The sequence below is a fragment of the Heptranchias perlo genome, chromosome 1 (assembly GCF_035084215.1).
Source record: "Heptranchias perlo isolate sHepPer1 chromosome 1, sHepPer1.hap1, whole genome shotgun sequence".
Classification (NCBI taxonomy): Eukaryota; Metazoa; Chordata; class Chondrichthyes; order Hexanchiformes; family Hexanchidae; genus Heptranchias; species Heptranchias perlo.
This window is the reverse complement of record NC_090325.1, coordinates 190,979,953-191,001,524: the sequence shown is the minus strand read 5'-3', so window position 1 is coordinate 191,001,524 and position 21,572 is coordinate 190,979,953. Positions and strand designations below refer to the sequence as shown.

General features: G+C 44.9%; 1 protein-coding gene across 1 annotated transcript in view; it reads right to left on the bottom strand.

The window, feature by feature from the left end:
* grid2 (glutamate receptor, ionotropic, delta 2) overlaps positions 1–21,572 on the bottom strand; it is a 700,148-nt gene that overhangs the window by 176,757 nt on the left and 501,819 nt on the right. The window contains exons 12-13 of the mRNA XM_067984186.1: positions 20,167–20,364; positions 16,263–16,575 (exon numbers count right to left, since the gene is read on the bottom strand). Of these exons, the coding sequence (XP_067840287.1) occupies positions 16,263–16,575; positions 20,167–20,364 (511 nt within the window). The remainder of the gene's footprint in view (positions 1–16,262; positions 16,576–20,166; positions 20,365–21,572) is intronic.

Sequence of the window (21,572 nt, the reverse complement as noted above, 5' to 3'; positions counted from 1 at the left end):
GTCAGTATCTCTTTCTTGAGTTTTGTTTAGAGAGGGAGAGTTGGGTGATCAGCTGGATGCTTCCATTTGCCTGGTATTGAGTGCTCACTCTATTTCCATCAGGACACCCATCACTTACCTAAGCCAAGAGAATTTAGGAACTAGCTGGCAAAAGGCAAGGCTTGCTGATCATCAAGTGTGCATTGAGCATTTCCAGAGCTCGGGAAAGCTTGTTCAACCAGGACAATGCTACATCCATTGGGAGCATTGACTTGTGGAGCTACCTGGAGCCGAATCCCAGCCCACAGTGACAAGGCTACCCCTTCAGGTCTAATTCATCACCCAGTCTGGTGAATCGTCAACAGTGATGGACAGTACTGCACATCTGATATTGGATTACCGAGTTTGCCACAGATGATCGACTTGGTTCCGATCACCTACAGGCATCTTGAATCTAAAATGACCCCAAAAAGCCCCACCTTTCACATTAATTATGAAAAATATGCTGCATGGTGACCCATGATAAAGGACCTTTATATATTTTCAAGGTGTCGGTAAAAATAGCCAAAGCATACAACATTGAGTAAAGTAATTCAGACAAAAGGCTAAATGGCTTTAAAAAACTGAGCAGAATATGCAGGTAAGGTGCCCTTTACATTCCATTAATTTTACATTGATAAAATGTCAGGAATATCGATTTCAGTAACACTTTCTTAATCTATCCCCAACACCAGAGCACTCCAACTGACCTGCTGTTAAGCTAGGCAAAGTTTTACTAAGGTCTGATCTTCTGAAATTTTCCTGGATTAAAGAAACGCAATGTAGAGTTTGCACATTCACATTTCAGATGAAATAATACTTCAGAAAAATGTAGCAAAATTCTCAGAAAGAAAGCACTTGTTTTTATATAGCAATTTCCACATCCTCAGGACGCCCCAAAGCCCGTCATGGCCAACAAATTACTGTAAACATTGTAGTGTAGGCAGACGAGACAGACAATTGGGACACAGCAAGATCCCACAAACAGAAATGAGATAAATGATGAGTTAATGAGGCATAAATCTATCTAGGGCCATAGCGCAAAATGGACGATAGTGGATGAGCAGCCTGCTTTACATTACGCCCGATTTCTTTTCCAATTGACGTCGATGGAAAAGAAAATCGGGTAGAGTGCAAAATGGGCGGCTGATTCGAGATGGCTCATTTTGCACCACCACCCAGTGTGAACTTATACCTCAATCTGTTTTGGTGGTGTTGGTTGAATAGATACTATGTGATCCACCTGAACAGACAAACAGGCCTCAGTCTAGCATCTCACTCGAAAGATGGCACCGCTGACAATTGCAGCGGTTCCTCAGTGAAGCACTGATGTGTCAGCCTGGATTTATGTGCTCAAGTCCTGGTGTACGGCAGCAGGATGGAAAACTGAGAATAGCATTATTCCCACCTGCAGCTTGTAAGGAAAAGGTTAATTCTTTATGTTAACGTTCGCTTTTAAGTGAGTTTCTGTTAGCAATGTTCAGTTCGTGAAAGAGATCCCCGTCAGACCGTGTTTTAACCGATAAGGAGATTCAGCAGCCACAATCTGTCTTTGTTCGATCAACCTCGAGAGCTACTGTAGATCTCTCAGCAGTGAGCTATCTATGGACATGTTTGGATCATCAAGTTGAGGAGCTATAGCTTTAGATAGTGACTCCTCCGAGGATAACTCTGTGTAACTTCTTGGGCGAGGGCCTTTGTTCTCTGAAATTGTCTCCAGTTGAATGGCTCGATTGACAGTTCAGTCAAAGTGAAGGCTAGGGGAGTGATTCTGATTAAAACTAAAGTTATGGCAGCTAATTGGACGAGGTAATGTAGAAACATGCAGTTTCTCACACAGCCAAAGTGGAAGAAAGATATAAAAGGTGTGTGTTAGAACAGATACTTCAGAATTCGCAAAGGCTTGGCCAGCCGTTAACCCTTCGCACTCGAGAACTGTAATGTGCAAATTCTCTGGTAACTTGTACTGTAAGTGTGTTAAGTATATGTGTAATTATTATTAATAATAGTCATCATTGTACGCTTAATTCCTATGAAAGCCAATAAATGCCTTTGAACCGTATTATCCTGAGGAATTACTTCAAAGCTTATAAGAACATCCATTCCCTAACAAGCTCACAATTACAAATGCACTCTGTCAGCCATGGGCAAAATACGTTACAGTTTAGTAAGCTATGCCAAAGACCCATAACACTGCTACTATCTGACAAAAAACAGCACGACTTACTCGTGCCTTCAATGTCTATTTATCTTTCCTTTGCAGATAAAGGCAGCCTTCAACAGAAGACAGGTGGAGGGATTCAGCAGGCCAAAACTGTCATCGCCTTTGAAAAGGTCATCAAGAGGGTCATCGTGTCCAGGTTTGTCCGATTATAATTGCATACTTTCTTTGTGTTTCCGCAGGTGTAAAGCATGGTGTCATGCTCCAACATGTGTGCAACAACATTCATATCATAGTATCATAGTAGGTGCAGAACAGGAGAAGGCCATTCGGCCCATTGTGCCTGTGCTGGCTCTTTGAAAGAGCTATCCAATTAGACCCATTCCCTTGCTCTTTCCCCATAGCTCTGTAATTATTTTCCCTTCAAGTATTTATACAATTGCCTTTTGAAAGTTACTACTGAATCTGCTTCCACCGCCCTTTCAGGCAGTGCATTCCAGATCATAACAACTCGCTGCGTAAAAAAATGTTTCCTCATGTTGCCCTCTGGCTCTTTTGCCGATCACCTTAAATCTGTGTCCTCTGGTTACCGACCCTTCTGCCACTGGAAACAGTCTCTCCTTATTTACTCTATCAAAACTGTTCATGATTTGGAACGCCTCTATCAAATCTCCCCTTAACCTTCTCTGTTCTAAGGAGAACAATCCCAGCTTCTCCCGTCTCTCCACATAACTGAAGTCCCTCATCCCTGGTACCATTCTAGTAAATCTCTTCTGCATCCTCTCTAAGGCCTTGACATCCTTCCTAAAGTGCGATGCACAGAATTGAGCACAATACTCCAGCTGAGGCCTAACCAGTGCTTTATAAAGGTTTAGCATAACTTCTTTGCTGTGGTACTCTATGCCTCTAGTAATAAAGCCCAGGATCCAATATGCTTTTTAACAGCCTTCTCAACTTGTCCTGTCACCTTTAAATACATGTGTATGTGCACCCCCTGGTCTCTCTGTTCCTGCACCCCCTTTAAAATTATACCATTTAGTTTATATTGTCTCTTCTCAGTCTCCCTACCAAAATGTATCACTTCATACTTCTCTGTGTTAAATTTCATCTTCCATGTGACTGCACATTTCACCAGTCTGTCAATGTCCTCCTAAAGTCTGTTACTATCCTGCACATTGTTTACTACATTTCCGAATTTTGTGTCATCAGCAAACTTTGAAATTATACCCTCTCTACCCAAGTTCAGGTCATTAATATATATCAAAAAGAGCAGTGGTCCTAATATTGAGCCCTGGGGAACACCACTGTATACTTCCCTCCAGTCTGAAAAACAACCGTTCATCACGACTCTCTGCTTTCTGTTCCTTAGCCAATTTTGCATCCACGCTGCCACTGTCCACTTAATTCCATGGGCTTTAATTTTGCTTACAATCTATTTTGTGGTACTTTATCAAATGCCTTTTAAAAGTCTATATACACATCAACCACACTACCCTCATTAACCCTCTCCATTATTTCATCAAAGAACTCAATCAAGTTAGTCAAGCATGATTTTCCTTTAACAAATCCGTGCTGATTTTCGTTTATTATCCCGTACTTTTCCAAGTGCCAATTAATTTTGCCCAGATTATTGTCTCTAAAAGTTTACCCACCCTTACTTCCTTCAGTAACCCAGGATGCATCCCATCTGGACTTTGATTACTCCCAATCTTTTAAGTACCTCCTCTTTATCTATTTTTATCCTATCCAATATCGCTACTACCTCGCCCTTTACTGCTACAATGGCAGCATCCCCTTTTTTCGTGAAGACCGATGCGAAGTATTCATTTAGTACCTCAGTCATACCCTCTGCCTCCACAAGAAGATCTCCTCTTTTGTCCCTAATCGGTCCCACCCTTCCTTTGACTACCCTTTTACCATTTATATGTTTATAAAAAACTTTTGGGTTCCCTTTTATGTTAGCCGCTAATCTATTTTCATAATCTCTCTTTGCCCCTCTTATTCCCTTTTTTAGATCTCTTCTGTACTTCCTGTATTCAACCTTATTCTCTACTGTATTATGGACTGTATATGGCTTATTCGTCATAAGCCTCCTTTTCCTATTTCACTTTCATCTTGATATCTTTAGTCATCCAGGGAGCTCTAGCTTTGGGTGACCTTCCTTTCACCCTTGTATCAATGTGTCTACTCTGTACCCAAACCAACTCCTCCTTGGAGGCCTCCCATCGTTCAATTACTGTTTTGCCTATCAATTTTTGATTCCAATCCACCTAGGCACAATCCCGTTTTAACTCACTGAAATTAGCCCTCCTCCAGTTAAGTATTTTCACATTTGATTGTTCCTTGGCCTTTTCCATAACTATTCTAAACCTAATGATATTATGATCACTGTTCTCCAAATGCTCCCCCACTGAAACATGCTCCACCTGCCCCACTTCATGCCCCAGAACTGTTTCCTTCCTCGATGGGCTGGAAACACACTCTTCCAGAAAGTTCTCTTGTATACATTTCAGGAATTCCTCCCCCTCTTTGCCCTTTACACTGTTACTGTCCCAGTCTATATTGGGATAATTGAAGTCTCCCATTGTCACTACTCTATAGTTCGTGCATTGTTCTGTAAATTGCCTACAAATTTACTCCTCTACCTCCTTCCCACTATCTGGTGGCCTCTATATACCCAGTAGCATAATAGCTCCTCTATTGTTCCTTAATTCTAACCAAATAGATTCTGTTTTTGACCCTCAACTGCACCATCCCTTCCCGGTACTATAACAGTTTCTTTGACTAATACTGCCACCGTCCCCCCTCCTTTCTTTCCTTCCCTATCTTTCCTGAATACCTTATAGGCAGGAATATTAAGTATCTAATCCTCCCCTTCTTTGAGACAGGTCTCTGTAATTGCCGTTATATCATAGTCCCGTTTGGCGACTTGAGCCTGCAGCTCACCAACCTTATTCACCACACTACGTGCATTTACGCACATGCACTCCAAACTCATCTTAAGCCTGCCTCGCATTTGCCCCCTGTCTGATCCCTTCTATTTCTGAACTATTCTTTACTCTAGTGCTATTTGCCCTCCCAGTCCTCTGTGCACCTTGTTTCTCCTCTCTAATGTTTCATCCTGGTGCTCATCCTCTTGCCAAATTAGTTTAAACCCTCCCCCACAGCACTAGTTAACCTCCCCGTGAGGATATTGGTTCCAGCTCTGTTGAGGTGCAAACCGTCCATCTTGAACAGGTCCCTCCTGCCCCAGAACTGGTCCCAATGTCCCAGGAATCTGAAGCCCTCCCTCCTGCACCATTTCACCAGCCATGCAGTTACCTGTCGTATCCTACTGTTCCTATACTCACCAGCATGTGGGGCGCTGGGAGTAATCCAGAGATTACTACCTTTGAGGTCCTGCTTTTTAATTTCCTCTCTAGCTCCTGAAACTCTGATTGCAGTTTTCCTTCCTGTGTCATAGGTTCCCACATGGACCACTTCTGGCTGGTCCACTTCCCCCCTAAAAACGTTCTGCACCCTTAGTGCATCTTCAGCACCACAATGATGTCCTTTACATATCTAAATGGCGCACACTAACTCACAGAGTGCCCTCTCTTTCTGGTTAAAGATGAGCCACAGCCCCATGAGCAACAGATGGGTCACATCCAGCAACAAGCATCAGGACAGCACAGGGCATCATTGGTGCTTTAATTTGGGACCAGCTCCGAGGCATGTACACTGGAGTTTTTACTGATTTGGGGGAGGAAGCACGTAGTACTGGGGGCAGTTTTAACCTAAACGGCCCATCAGGAAACTCGGGTGCAACACTGCTTTTACACCCTGCCCGACCATCACTCTCCATTGAAGTCAACGGAGAGTAATATCAGGCGGGGGTGTAAAACTGGCGTTCCACCCGATCTCGTGGGATTCCCGCCGAGCGAGACAGATTAAAATTACCCCCACAGTGGGTTACCTCTCACGGGCGTGGAAGCGGCAAGGGTAGTGTCCAAAGATAGGCTGGATGCTACTGAGAGCAGAGACACAGTGAGGGCTCTGTTGATGCATTTTATGATTCCCACAAGGCCGGCTATGAAATGAAGAGCACTTCAAGGGCACGAACGGATGCACCAGTCAGTTAGTGCCTGGCAGAGCGTGACGCAAACAGTTGGTGCTCAGGTATGAGATGTTACGCAGCGAAGGTTTTGAGCTCTACTGGCTGCCCTTCAGCAGTACCCAGGAAGAGTGGTGTTGAGATAGGGGGGTCGATTTTGACTGCCTTCACCTGGCGTTAACGGGGTGGGTAGCGTCCTCAAAATGGGGTCAGTGGCCTTAACGCCCCGTGAACGCCGGCGATGCGGCAGACTCCATTTTGAAAGGGGCCTACCGCCAGCTGTCTAAAGCACCTGCCTGTTTCAGGCAATAGGCCGCTTTTTAATATGGAAATCGGGGTCTTAATGCAATGTCTGTAATAACGTGTATTAAACTAGCTCGGTCCCTTGAGCGATTTTGTAAGGGTGGGCAAAAGTGTTAATGCTAACGCACCAAATTACCACACGTTGAGTAATTTCACCTCCTCAGTGATTTTCAGTGAGGTTGATTTGTTTTAATCAGATCCATTTTGCCCCCTCTCCCCTCCCCCAGCACTTCCCCTGCCATCACACACCCTGCCTCACTGGGAAATCCCTGCACCTGTCCGCTTCCTTTGAGGGTTTCTCAGCCTTGGGTGTTGAGGTTGTCAACTCTGGTTGGACGTATTGCTGGAGATTCCATCACATGACCTCCTGCCTCCAACTGCCCCGCCCACCGCACTCCCGTCATTGGTCGCCCGACACATCCACCTTCGCGGTGCCCCGCCTTCCTACGGCCAATCGGAAAGCGTAAAGACCCTTCATTACCCGATTGGATGATTGTTGACTGTCAGTCAAACAACCTTTTTCCCATCTGTGATATCTTGCGACTGTTTCCCGAGGGACAACCTGACAGCATTATATCACTGGAAGTAAACGATAAGGAGACAGCTAGCAAATGGGAGGTGGAAAGAACAGATAGGGGGTATTCATATTACTGCATGCTTCTGGTGAGTAAATGTTACAATTAAACATTTCAATGGACATAATCATTTTGAATTAAAGGTCTACAGCACCTCCCAAACCCGCAACCTCTACCACCTGGAAGGACAAGGGCAGCAGGCACATGGGAACAACACCACCTGCACGTTCCCCTCCAAGTCACACACCATCCCGACTTGGAAATATATCGCCGTTCTTTCATCGTCGCTGGGTCAAAATCCTGGAACTCTCTACCTAACAGCAGTGTGAGAGAACCTTCACCACATGGACGGCCGCGGTTCAAGAAGGCGGCTCACCACCACCTTCTCAAGGGCAATTAGGGATGGGCAATAAATGCTGGCCTTGCCAGCGACGCCCACATCGCATCGGTAACCCGCCCAGTAAAATCGGTGGGTTCCCCACGCGATCGTATGTAAATTGAAGCCACTTACCTTGGCTTCCGGGTTTCGGGCTGGAAAGCTGCGCAGCGGACGGACTGCGCACCCGCATCATCGGCTGTTAGCTGGAGGAGCCCTGATTAAAGGGGCAGTCCTCCACTGACTGATGCTGCAGAAAGGAGCCAAAATTACAGCATGGAGCAGCCCAGGGGGAAGGCTGCTCCCATGTTTAATGATGCCCCACTCCAGGTCCTACTGGATGGGGTGAGGAGGAGGGGGAGGACAGAGATCTTCTGCCCAGCGGATGGGAGGAAGTGACCTGCCTCTGCCACCATGAAGGCCTGGCTTGAGGTGGCAGAGGAGGTCACCAGCACCACCAACATATCATGCGCCTGCATACAGTGCAGGAGGCGCTTCAATCACCTAAGTAGGTCAGCCAAAGTGAGTAAACTTACTCTTTCCCCAACACTCCTTCTGCTACATCACTGCCCCCACTCCACATCTCCTTCTGCACTGCCAACACTACTCAATCACATCACCCCTCACACCCACTCAAAGCTCACCCTCATCTTACCTGCACTTACTCACCTCGCCAGTACTCATCCCGCCACTACCACTCAACCCAATCCTCATACAATCTCATGGCTCTATCTCATACTCACCCTCTCATGCATCTCTTTCACGATCAGCCTCACCCCACCTGCCACTACCTGTGCTGCAGCCACAGGGCATGCATCACATATGTGTAGTAGGAAGCGTAAAGCAAACATGTCGTGAACATGAAGGGGATGCACAAGGGTGTTTGAGGTTTTGTCATGGTTTTTACTTATATTTGATTTCTGATCAACTCACATTACATATTACATTGTCACCACTACTGCCACGTCTTGGCCATTCTTGACTAACTTGTGCAATAATGCCTTTTCATGAAGTTCTCCATGAACACCCTTGATGCCACCCATTGGGTCACCCTACAGTGGGTGTATGTGTAGTTGCACAACTACTTTGTGCAGGTGCCTGTTGCGCAGCACTGTGTGCATTAGCTCCACGTGGCGGAGGTGGACGGCTTGCCTGGCGAGGCTGGTGATGTTGCTCGTCCTCCAATGGAGTGATGAATGCAGCAATGGACCCCCCCGCCCCACCGCATGCTTACGGTGTGAGTGTGAGGCGGTCCACAAAGTAGGTAAATGAGTTTGGATCGCAGAGTTTAAGGTATGGTTAAGTAATTTGGAGTGTGGAGACAACGGTGTAGCAGGCAAAACTTTGTCTGAGGTGACAGAGTGCCCTGCTGCAATGAATGAGGGTTTACCCCACACCTGTTAAATGGACCTTTGCAGCTATCACTGGCTGCTGGCTGCAACACGTCTGTTTAAAAAGGGAGTGTTTCCCCCATCATGGGAAACACGCTCTGGGTAGTCCTAAGATCTCCAACTGATGAGGTCTGTAAACGACCTCAAGTACTCAGATAATGTTAAGTGGGATCCCGCCGGCTTTGATTGGCCGGTGGGAGTCCTGCATGCGGGGCTGTGCGCGCACCGATACGCGTCATTGGGGAACGCGGAAGTGGGCGGGTTGGAGCCGGGCTCTGGACCCGCTCCGGGAATCCCCAATTTTAGGAGCCCCCCCTTTCACGAACGCACCCGCTCGGCCATCCGAAAATTGACCCCATTATTTGTGTTTGGAATGGTTTGCTTGCTGAAGTATCATAAACTCAGGCCTGTTTACTTTCTTTTGCTCCCTAAGCGTTGTACCACTATAAATAGGTAGACCTAATCAGAATAGAGCATTGAGTGGAGTCTAAAGTCTCCAGCCAAGAGCGATTTGTGTTAAGAGATTTTTTCAATGCAGAAATAGGCATGCAAGGTTACGTGACTTTTTTTTCCTGTGTGTCCAACCAACAACACCACAAATAAAAGTCATTATCAATGGATTGCTTACCATGAGAGTGTGATGCCAGTTCTACAATAACCCTTTCTACACTGACAAGGCCAATAAAAAAATCATACCTGGCAGATTGTCAACTGCCAGTGTTTCCTTTCTTTAATGTGCAATGTAGACAATGCCTTAGTAAGTTTCTAAAAGTCAAGGGATGTGCCAGCTGCAGTCTTCACAATTGTCAATGCCCCTAGCGGGAGTTCTTCCGATTGTCCATCGTAACTTTGGCTTGAGATTGGCAGAATCCTTGGAGAAACAACAAGCCCTGCAAGAATTCAGGGGCCGCTGGGTGCTCGACAGACTCAGTGAGCTGGAGGTGCACCGCGTAGGCAAGAGGAGAGATTCCCACCATTCTTGTGTCCCGCGCCACTTGTAAGGCCTGGGCACACTCCTGGCGCAGGGTCAACCCCTGCCAGAGCATTACACAGGGACCTGGGGAGATACAGGGGCATAGTTGCAGGTGTTAAGAATCTTGGCTGATGGCACGGAGCCTTCGAGCTGTTGCGTTTAGGGGAAAGGTCCTCATGAAAAATACTTACTTTCCCCCTTGGTGGTCTTTCCCCCTCCCCACGAAGGACATTTCCTGAAGACAGAGAAAGATTATGGAAAGGGAAGGAGAACAGCCAGTCGTCATGGTCCATGTGGAAGCCAACGGTTCCAAGTGTCTAAGAGTGCAGGTGTAATGTAAACATAGACTGAATCTGGTGTCAGGGCCCAACCTGACACTTGAATGAAGTGGAGTGAGACTCCCTGGAAGAAAGAGTTTAACTCCACTTCAATTCAGAATCAGTTTGGGCCTTAACACCAGATTTGCATTACACGGTGCCAGTGCCAAGCTGAAAGCTTTTCACACAGATGCTAAACTTGTCGTATAAATGCACATTTATAGCTTGTAGCTCCTTCTATTGATTGCTAGTCACAGGTAGTAATGCATGTCACAAGGCCATCGTCAAAGTGTAACAGAGTGAGAAAAGGACAACATGTGAGCCATCGGCTTTTGCGAGCTCTGTATCCGCTAAAGGGGTAAAGCTTTAAAAAGTCAGAATGACTGAGGCATGCCTTAAGAAATCTTTAAAGGCAATTAAGGTCAATCAGGAATGACTCCCAGCCTGGAAGGATAAAAGGCAGGGAAATAGTTCAGTTCAGGAGGAAGTTGGCAAAAGTGAGAATGTGTATGCTGGAAAGTAATCCCTGTTACTGTTATGTTCATCTCTGCACTTAAAGACACAATTGCCATGGGTGTATAAACCTCACTTGTTTTGAACATTAAGCTCTAGTCTGCGTGTCTAATTGACCACAGGGTCCAAGGGTTGCTTCAGCCTGTTACACTAAGATATAAAAATAGCTCTTGCAATGGGCAGCTCATGACTATTGCTTTCCAGATGGAATCAGTGAACCTTTGCTGCCTGAGTTGTCCGTGTTTTCGGATGGTCAGAACATTTCCCTCTCCTTCTTTAATAACCTGGTGCCACTTTGATCCTGGTGCAAAGGTAAAAATTGTGATTGCCTTGTTCAGTCCAATTTAACTGAGGCTAGGGTTGCCACAGGAATGGTTTAGGACTACAAAGCGATGCTAGACTGAGGTGTCTACAAACTTTTACAATGTAAATAAAACACCCAAAGAATAGTTCTTCAGACACAGAACTCATTGTTCCCCACTTATTTCTGTGTGGAGCTATTCCGATGGTTTCCCTTCTCCAGATGCCTGCTGGGTGCTCGACAGGCTCTGAGCTGGAGGTGCACCACATCGGCAAGAGGAGAGATTCCGTCCATTCTTCTGTCCTGCGCCACTTGTAAGGCCTGGGCACACTCCTGGTGTAGGGTCAACCCCTGCCAGAGCATTACACAGGGATCTGGGGGGAGATACAGGGGCATAGCTGCAGGTGTTGAGAATCCTGGCTGATGGCATGGAGCCTTCTAGCTGTTGCATTGAGGGGAAAGGCCCTCATGAAAAATACTTACTTTCCCCCTTGGTGGTCTTTCCCCCTCCCCGTAAGGGACATTTCCTGAAGACAGGGAAAGATTATGGAAAGGGAAGGAGAACAGCCAGTCATCATGGTCCATGTGGAAGCCAACGGTGCAGGAAAGAAAAGGGCTGGAGTCTCGTTAAAGGAGTTTAGAATGGGAAGGAGGCTTAGGAGCAAGGTGGCAATTACCGGATTACTCCCCTAGCCATGTGCCAGAAGAGGGAAGGATAGGAAGATTTGGGAGCTCAACTTGTGGCTAAAGGAGTGGTGTCGGGAAGAGGGTTTCTGTTTCATGGAGCATTGAGGACAGTTTCTCAAAGTGGTTGGAAGTGGGTAGCAATGTCCTGTAAGATTTTGGGACCGCTCAATGATTTGGATATAGAGCGAAAGGGAATGGTGTCCTAATTTAAAGATGATACTAAAGCAGAAACCATAGTAAAGCATTCTGAGGACAAAAGGAAGCTGCAAGGGGCTATTGATAAGAGAGAGGACTGGGTGAGAAAAGGGACTGATAAAATTCAATGTCAGTAAATACAAGGTGGTACAGTTTAGTAAAAAAGACATAAAAGTAATAACTGCACTTTGAATGGGTAAAATTGGGTGATGTGGAAAAGCAGAGGGATTTGGATCTTCAGGTTGACAAGATATTAAAAAAAGCACCACAAATGGATAAGGCCATAAAGAAAATCGATGGGATACTGTGTTTTATGGCAAGAGGTATAGAATATAAAAGTTGAGATGTAATGGTGAACCTATATAAGACCACAGTTGGGAGTACTATGTGCAGTTTTGGACTCCATACGCTAGGTGGAATGTTGAGATAATAGTAGATTAGAAACACACTGTTTCCAGTGATTGAGGGGACAGTAGATTTAGGACAGAGAGCAAGAATCCCGCCTGTTGGAAATATACTATTATTAATGCTACCAAGGGTTTTTAATCCTACTTAATAATAACTTCCACAATGATTCGGGCCAGAGTGTGACCAAACATGCAAACGTTATTATAGACACCAGAACAACGTTCTAATGCAGCTAAACCAAACAAGTATTTATATAATAACGTCCTAATATCAAATAAACAAGGATGGTACAGCCTGTCCCTAGGAAGTTTCAAGCTGATCAGGCCATGTATCGTAGGGTGTGTGGGCCTCCATCGCCTCAGAAGCTGCTTCTAACTGTAGTGGGACAATGCCTCAGTTTATTTATCTTTCTGAAGCATATTTGCTTCTGGAAGCTTAATGGCATTGGTCCTGTGATGTCGTCTGGCCCGGACATCTCCCCCGCACCCCCCCCAAGGGTGTCCATTGTTCCAGACATCTTTATCCATTCTATGGTGTTAACTGTTGTCCATCCTATCTATTTTATGGGGGAGGGACAAGCCCTTATCTTTCTGTGTATTTTGATTGTTCAGATGCAGACATTCAAGATGTCTCATCCTGTATATGCCAATCATGAAAGTTACCTAATTATCTGAGTAAAGCTCCTGCAATTAACTTAAGAGGATTAATTTGTGTCCAGGCCCTGAGTATTTGATTATGCCTTGGGATGTTTTGTTATCTATTTCTGATAATTGGACTTCAATGTGTCTGCAATATTCTCAATCACTTTGCCCGATGTCAGTCATATCATTTCCTGTGGAATACTGGCTCACTTATATTCTCACAGATGCAAGGCCTGCCCACAGCCTCACTTTTCAGCCAAGCGCCTAAAGCTTTGCAGGATGGGATACATGGCTACGATTTGGTCTAGAGGTCGTATTTCTTATACTGCCCTTACCAGTGACACCCACGAATGAATATAAAATAAATCAATTTAGGAGTATCAGTGGGCGAGCATTTTGGTGGTAGTGATCATAATTCAGTTAGTTTTAGCATAGATATGGAAAAGGACAAAGATGGAACTGGAGTTAAAGTTCTCAATTGGGGAAGGGCCAATTTTACTAAGCTAAGAAGTAAATTAGCAAAAGTGGATTGGAAACAGCCACTTGAAGGTAAATCAATGTCAGAGCACTGGGAGACATTCAAGGGGAAGATTCAAGGGGTGCTGCTTTTAGTGATATATATATATTAATGATTTGGACTTAAATGTAGGGGGCATGATTAAGAAGTTTGCAAATGATACAAAAATTGGCCATGTGGTTGATAGTGAGGAGGAAAGCTGTAGACTGCAGGAAGATATCAATGGGCTGGTCAGGTGGGCAGAAAAGTGGCAAATGGAATTCAATCCGGAGAAGTGTGAGGGAATGCATTTGGGGAGGGCAAACAAGGCAAGGGAGTACACAATAAATGGAAGGATACTGAAAGGTGTGAAAGAAGTGGGGGACCTTGGAGTGCATGTCCACATATCCCTGAAGGTAGCAGAACAGGTAGATAAGGTGGTTAAGAAGGCATGTGGAATACTTTCCTTCATTAGCCGAGGCATAGAATATAAGAGCAGGGATGTTATGCAGGAACTGTATAAACACTGGTTAGGCCACAGCTTGAGTACTGCGTACAGTTCTGGTCACCACATTACAAGAAGGATGTAATTGCACCAGAGAGGGTACAGAGGAGATTGACGAGGATGTTGCCAGGACTGGAGAATTTTAGCTATGAGGAAAGATTGGATAGGCTGGGGTTGTTCCCTTTGGAACAGAGGAGGCTGAGGGCAGATTTAATTGAGGTGTACAAAATTATGAGGGGCCTAGATAAAGTGGATAAGAAGGACCTATTTCCCTTAGCAGAGAGGTCAATAACCAGGGGGCATAGATTTAAAGTGATTGGTAGATGGATTAGAGGGGGGCTAAGGAAAAGTTTTTTCACCCAGAGGGTGGTAGGGGTCTGGAACTCACTGCCTGAAAGGGTGGTAGAGGCAGAAACCCTCAACTCATTTATAAAGTACCTGGATGTGCACTTGAAGTGCCGTAACCTACAGGGGTACGGACCAAGTGCTGGAAAGTGGGATTAGGCTGGGTGGCTCATTTTCGGCCGGCGCGGACACAATGGGCCGAATGGCCTCCTTCTGTGCTCATTATCTATGATTCTATGAATTTTTGCAGGGGTCTGTAGGGTTAAACACAGATGGATAATCCATTGGGTGCTTCCTAGTAGGATAACATCCCACTTTCACTCGCACTTACTTTGTATCCATCAGAGGAAAATGGGTTGTTCATTTTGAATCAGCAGGCACGTGCAATTTAATAGGTGGCGCAACTAAAACTTTTAACTGGAGGGTCAGCTAGAAGGAATTTAGACGCAGAGGTTTCGTAAAATGTGCGAGAAGCAGCTGTTGACAAAACACCAATACACTCGGGGACCTTGTACAGAAACCATTTATTTTTTCAAGCTTTGTTCAAATCAGATTTCCCATTTCTTTTTTTTTTAATGGCGACGTCGGATAAAGTCCTCGGGGGAAATTAAATGCAAATTTGAGTTGATGTGCAGACAGCTGCTGTTTCAGGCAAAATGATAAAAAAAAAAGTATAATATGTTCAAAGGCTCTGAACACTGTTCTCTCAGGATAAGCTAAATATTTGCACGTAATTCTATATAATGGAAATACTGCAAATCAGAAGTGATTCGACTGGCTGGAATACTCTGCGTTGATGAAATGTGGATTTATCAAGTCAAATGTGGTTTCAATACAATTTCACCTCCGATAAAATCACTTGTTGATGTCACTACGCATTTACTTGGGCGATTAAGGACTTGTGTGCATGTTTGTTTGTTCATGTGAATCTCTCATTTTTCTAAGCTCTTTTCCCACCTATTCAGTCACCCTTTCTTCAAGTTCCAATTTCCCAGCTGAAATGATCTTATTCCCAGATGCCTGCTGCTGGAACAGGGACTCGTGCAGGAAGCAGGTTGGAACAACGCAATGTCTACTTGGCTCTTCTTCGCTTTAGGAGCGTATAGCGCCTCAGTTTGCTGCCCTCGGGGAGTTGGGGAACTCTCTTTGTGCGGAATTACGGAGAGAGGGCATGGAAGAAATCCCTACCCTGTCACTCTATGTCACAGCACATTAGGGCAGTCAGATCCTATCCAGACCAAAGAATGGTCACTTGCAACCACTCACAGCAGAACCACAGTTTGCTATTTGTTACAGGTTAGCAGCTAAGCCTTCCCCCAAAAGGGTCACCGATAGTCACGGCAGATCGAGCAATTTGCTCGGCGGTTCGGAACGGAGCCTCGCACCCGCTTGACTGCAGAGCTCATCTGGGCTGCGAAGCAGGAGATTCACATCAGGCCTGGTAAGTGCCTGGTTCGAACCTGCTGCCCTTTTTTTCTTACTGCGGTGAAGAAAGATTCTGTACATGCGCGGAATTGGCAAACGAATAGTGCCTGGTGGAGGAACTGGAACTGGGCAGCTGCAAAAAAAGAAGTCAAAGAGATTATGTTCAGCTGAGATTATCCTGATTTGGACTGGATTTAGGGACTTTAAGTACGACCGTGCAAGGCTTGTCTAACAACAACAACTTGCATTTATATAGCACCTTTAACATAGTAAAACGTCCCAAGGTGCTTCACAGGAGTGACATCAAACAAACTTTGACACTGAGCCACGTGAGGAGATGTTAGGACAGGTGACCAAAAGCTTGGTCAAAGAGGTAGGTTTTAAGGAGCGTCTCAAAGGAGGGGAGAGAGGCAGTGAAACGGAGAGGTTTAGGGAGGGAATTCCAGAGCTTAGGGCCTAGGTAGCTGAATGCACGGCCGCCAATGGTGGAGCAACGAAAACCAGGCCGTGAGTGAGGTTCTAATGAAACAGTCTCTTACCTTGCTGAACAAAGGAGCCGTAGACAAACCACATGGAGTTGTACAAGGTGGTGGAGGTGACAGAGCCCATCTGCAGCCTCGGAGGGTTCAGCCAGTTCAGCAGGTACACCAGCAAGCCCACCAATATCACTGTGCCAGCGATGCACGCCCACAGAGAAAAATCAAACGGCGCCAGGCAGGCAAACATGTCGACGGTCTTCTCCGCCTTTTTCAGTAGGAATCCCACCGAGTAATCCATGTAACGAGTGGTGAAGTCCACGACGCTCTCCCGCTCCGGTGTGATGGTCAAGGCCGAAATTCCCACGTCTGCTCTCTGTGAATTTATTAGAAAAATGTTCGTCAATAATGAGTGACAGAGAGAGACAGTCTGCTTGCTAACTGCAACAACAACTTGCATTTATATAGCGCCTTTAACGTAGTAAAACGTCCTGAGGCGCTTCGCAGGAGCGTAATCAGACAAAATTTGACACCGAGCTAAAGGAGGAGACATTAGGACAGGTGACCAAAAGCTTGGTCAAAGAGGTAGGTTTGAAGGAGCATCTTACAGGAGGAGAGACAAGTGGAGAGGTGGAGAGGTTTGGGGAGGGAATTCCAGAGCTTAGGGCTTAGATGGCTGAAGGTAGTGGTGGGGCAAAGGAAGTGGGGGATCCACAAGAGGCCAGAGTTGGAGGAGCGCAGAGATCTCAGAGGACTGTAAGGCTGGAGGAGGTTACAGAGATAGGGAGGGGGGCGAGGCCATGGAGGGATTTGAACACAAGGATGAGAATTTTAAATTAAGGCATTAGTGGACTCTAATCTCACACTGTCGTTAACACACTCTAATCTCACAATTCTACAGCAGACTTCCCAAGATCACACTGACATGAGCACAAAACAAAGGCCATTTATATAAACATTTAATGATCAGCATGATTGAAACAGTTTCATTACTATGCCTGAATATTTCTTGAATGAATCCAGATGACTGCTTTCTAACAATCTATTCATTAACTGTATTATTTATTTTTTTCCAGCAAAGTTAATCATGCAAAAAGTACTCTAGCAGGAGTAATAAAATGATTAATAATGCAATGCAAATGATCTTGCCAATGAACCAGTGTAGCCATGTGAGGGAAATACATTATAATTATGAATATATATATATATAATTTGCATGCACTAAATACTTTATTACAAACAGTTTTATTTTCTTCAATTTTTTAACTGTCATTGAAAATATTTATTTTAGAAAGCTGAACTTGAAGTTTCATGTGTATTGATGACTAGTTCGACATGAATAAATGAGGCCAACATTTGAATATTTGCAAAAAGAAAATCCAAATTAAGTCCATTTTGAACTATATTGAGCTATAGTGCCCGATGCTACTATCAAAATCAATCAGACAGATGTATTGGGCCAAATTGGTGTCAGCTCTGCAATTGCATTCAGAATTAACTTTGCTAATTTCCATGTTTGCACTTGGGCTCAGCTGAGAGACAGTAAAAGGAAAGGATATACTCTCAGTTGTTCCCTCCATGTTGATTTGTACTACTTCTTACTTAAATTAAAAACTAAACGGCCATAGTAAATTTGGAGCACTAATAAAGCACCACAGACCAGTAGGTGCAGATCTGTCTCCATGGTGAAGTTTCCATGGACTTTCCGTGCCCTCCAACTACGCAGAGTGCGCAACGTGGGAAGACCATGGGGGTCAAAGTTGGGGAAAAAAAAACTAGGTACTAAATTCTCTTCAAAAATGTCTAGAGCATGAAAGCTACCTCATTGAATCGAGTGATGAAGTGGTGATATACAACAAAAACAACAACTCGCATTTATATCGCACCTTAAATGTAGAAAATTGTCCCAAAGCGTTTCACAGAGGCATAAGGAAAAAATGGCCACCGAGCCAAAGGAAGGGAGATTAGGAGGAGTGACCAACAGCTTGATCAAAAAGGTGGGTTTTAAGGAGTCTTAAAAAGAGGAGAGGGAAATGAAGAGGTTGAAGAATGTAAGGACAGGAGTAGGCCATTCAGCCCCTCAAGCCTGTTCCCCCATTCAATTATATCATGGCTGAACTGTATCTTAACTCCATCTACCCACCTTGGTTCCATAACACCTTAATACCCTTGCCTAACAAAAATCTACCAATCTCAGTTTTGAAATGGGCCTGATTTGTTTCTGGGCATTCTAGAAGGGTCAGATAGGAGACAGTGACAAAAAGTATCACGTATTGTGCTATCAAAAAGTTGACGCTGTTTTACTGGGGTTTCTACGGCTCTTCCTCCAAGAATACGGTGGACGAGCAGGAGAACTCCCATGGATATTCACCCCCTTGTTATGTGCAGTAAAGGGGGAATTCCGTGATCAGGTGCTTCCAGGAGGGCCAGTTCTCGCGTAGAACGCATGTCGGATAACAATGGGTGCCCAGCCCGTGATATTCCATCCCTGGGAGTGCTGGATCACAGAATCATCTCTTCAATGTATAGCAGGCAGGATGTGAGACTTCAGTTTGATTAATGAGAGAGGCATAGGATTTGGAGACATAGATGAATAGCCTCATTTGAAATATTCTGAAACAACTTGTGCCTTTTTCCCTAATTCATATTTCATGATTTTTCTAGGTATCCCAAAGGAATAAAAAGTAAAAGAAAGACTATGAATAATTAATATATCTAAATGGCAACAGTGCAAATGTGAGTGACAATTTGTGCAGCTCTTTCAAACCTGATTTTATAACAAAGCCAAACAACTTGACACTTGTAAAGAAAGAAAGAACTTGCATTTTTGGGCACCCATTGTCAGGACCAAGTGTGCCCAGGTCAGAGATAGCAAGGGCTTCTGGAGAATTAAGGATATAGTCCACGGGTTAGCACTCCCAGCATGCAGCTTTACTCAACGGGAGAGCAGGCTGGACAATCAGACATGGAGATCAGTGTGGCCGATTCAGGGCTTTCCTGATTACTTGATGATTAAAATGAATAGCCAGATAATTAGGATGGCTGTGAATCAGGTGTGCTGACCTTTATGCATTGCGTCCCGCTTGATGGCAATCAGGTGTGCCAGGCTGTCTGATCTGTCCTCCCGTCATATGGAACTCCAGGCTGGGAGCACTAAATTTACCACTAAAGCTGCCACAATACTGTGCCTGAACCCCAAACTGCACCCCCTACTGCATCAGAGTGTGATTTTCCATTTCTGACACGAGCAATCTTTATGGCCTCTCAACTAACTTATGTTAAATCATGGGTAGTTTGTGCCTTCACCTACCAGGAAGTGGATTTTTAAAAATTCATTCTCAGGATGTGGGCATCTCTGGCATTTATTGCCCTGAGAAGGTGCTTCTTGAACTGTTAGTAGTATAACACAACCAAGTGTCTTGCTAGAACAGTTAGAGTCAACCGTGTTGGTGTGGGACTGGAGTCACATATAGGGCAGACTAGGCAAGGACGGCAGGTTTCCTTCCCTAGAGGGCATTAATGAACCAGTTGGGTTTTTATGATAATCCGACACCTTCCTGGTCACTTTTACTAACACCAGCTTTTCTTATATTTTTAGATTTTTTTTCCAAATCTCAAACTGCTATGGTGGGATATGAACTCACATTCACTGGTTTGTTAGTCTAGGCCTCTGGAGTACAAGTTCAGTGATATTACCACGACACTACCATAGCCCTGTGTCAAAGTGAGATCGCTAGCCTCCATTCTCAAAAGACCCTTACAAACAACAGGAAGCGAAGCGAAGACGGTCATTCTATTGGTATCGACTGGCTTCAAGTTCAATTGCCAAATGTCAAAGGTCAACGTCCTAACCCAGCATGTCTTCCCAGAAGGAAGGGTGTTTCTGCTGTGATTGAAAGTGGTGATGATAAAAAGTACAGGTGAGAAGGTATGAACGTGGCTGAAGAAGACAACAGAAGGCACAGACCTTGAAGGTGAGTTCTCCAATCAGTCCATTCCAGTTTCCATCAGGTTGCTGGCTCCCAAACTTGTAATCAGGGGCCACGTAGATTTCATATTTGAAGCCCAGGTAACTTGACAGGGCATCCAGGACATCGATCGAGAATCCGTAATATTTCTTTGTTCTTCCGAGCACATTTTCTGACACCATAACAAAAGGTTCTTCCTAGAGGAGGAGAGATGTGACAGAGTCAAGGTGTGCGCAGGTGATGTTTGTAGGAATTCTGATTTATGAACATAGTGTCATTGCAGGTACAGCACAGGAGGAGGCCATTCAGCCCATCATGCCTGTGCTGGCTCTTTGAAAGAGCTATCCAATCGCTCTGCTCTTTCCCCATAGCCCTGTGGGATTATGAGGGTTGTTTCCGTTATCCACCTCGGGAAATTGGAGGTTGTGTTCCCACAATTTCCTGCAATATGTTCCCTGTGAATGCCATTCCCGTTGGAAGTGTTGGATCACATTATCACCCCTACGCAGTACATTTAGTCATTGCAATGTAGTGATCGAGTTACTTGTTACACGCGCCCAATGGGAAGCCCTGTTCGAAGGGAGCGTGAGTTGGAGATTGGGCTACAATAGTGTAGCCCCGATTTACTCACCATTGGAGCAGGGTATGCAATCAGTGAATTTACCTGTTCCCATATACTGGCCCTAGAAATGTTCTGGGTAATCAACAACATGTTAATTCTGAATAAACCAATAGTAATGAGGTCACAATCAATCAGCGTGAACACGGATACATCATTGGTGCACCAGCACCCACAGCCACAGGTAGTAAAGGAAAAGGATCAGAAACTGAATGAAATGATTCCTAGCAAGGAAAATCGTCATCTATCTACGTAACACATTAAAAATCTTCTGTCAACTTTTTCCATTATAAATTCCACATTTATAATGGGAACTGTCTATGTAACCTTGTCACATTGTAATTACACTGTCCTTCTAGCGGAGGCGCTACAACGCCACCAATGGTGGGAGGATGTAATTACAGGGTGACAAGTTTACATAGGCACAGCATGGTGCATCGAGATAAACAGCATTGAGATAAATAACCAGATAATCAGTTGATATATTTTTTTTTAAGTGGTGTTGGTTGAGAGATGAACGTTGACTAGAAGAGATGGCCGGCCTGCGCGCTCCACTGGGCGGGGGGTCACTTAAAAGTTAACATCGACCCCAGAGAAACAAACATCTTTTAAAGTTCGTAGTAAGGGCCTAGTGTGGTAGTGAACCATATAGATCGGAAAGATCTCAAGTTCAGTTCCTGGTTTATGCTCAGTCAGCTCTCTCGATCAGGACAGCGGTAATGTCCAGTGCTGCTAGGGAGGAGAAGATATCAATCAGGGTTCCCAGATGTGGTCACTATCCAGTGA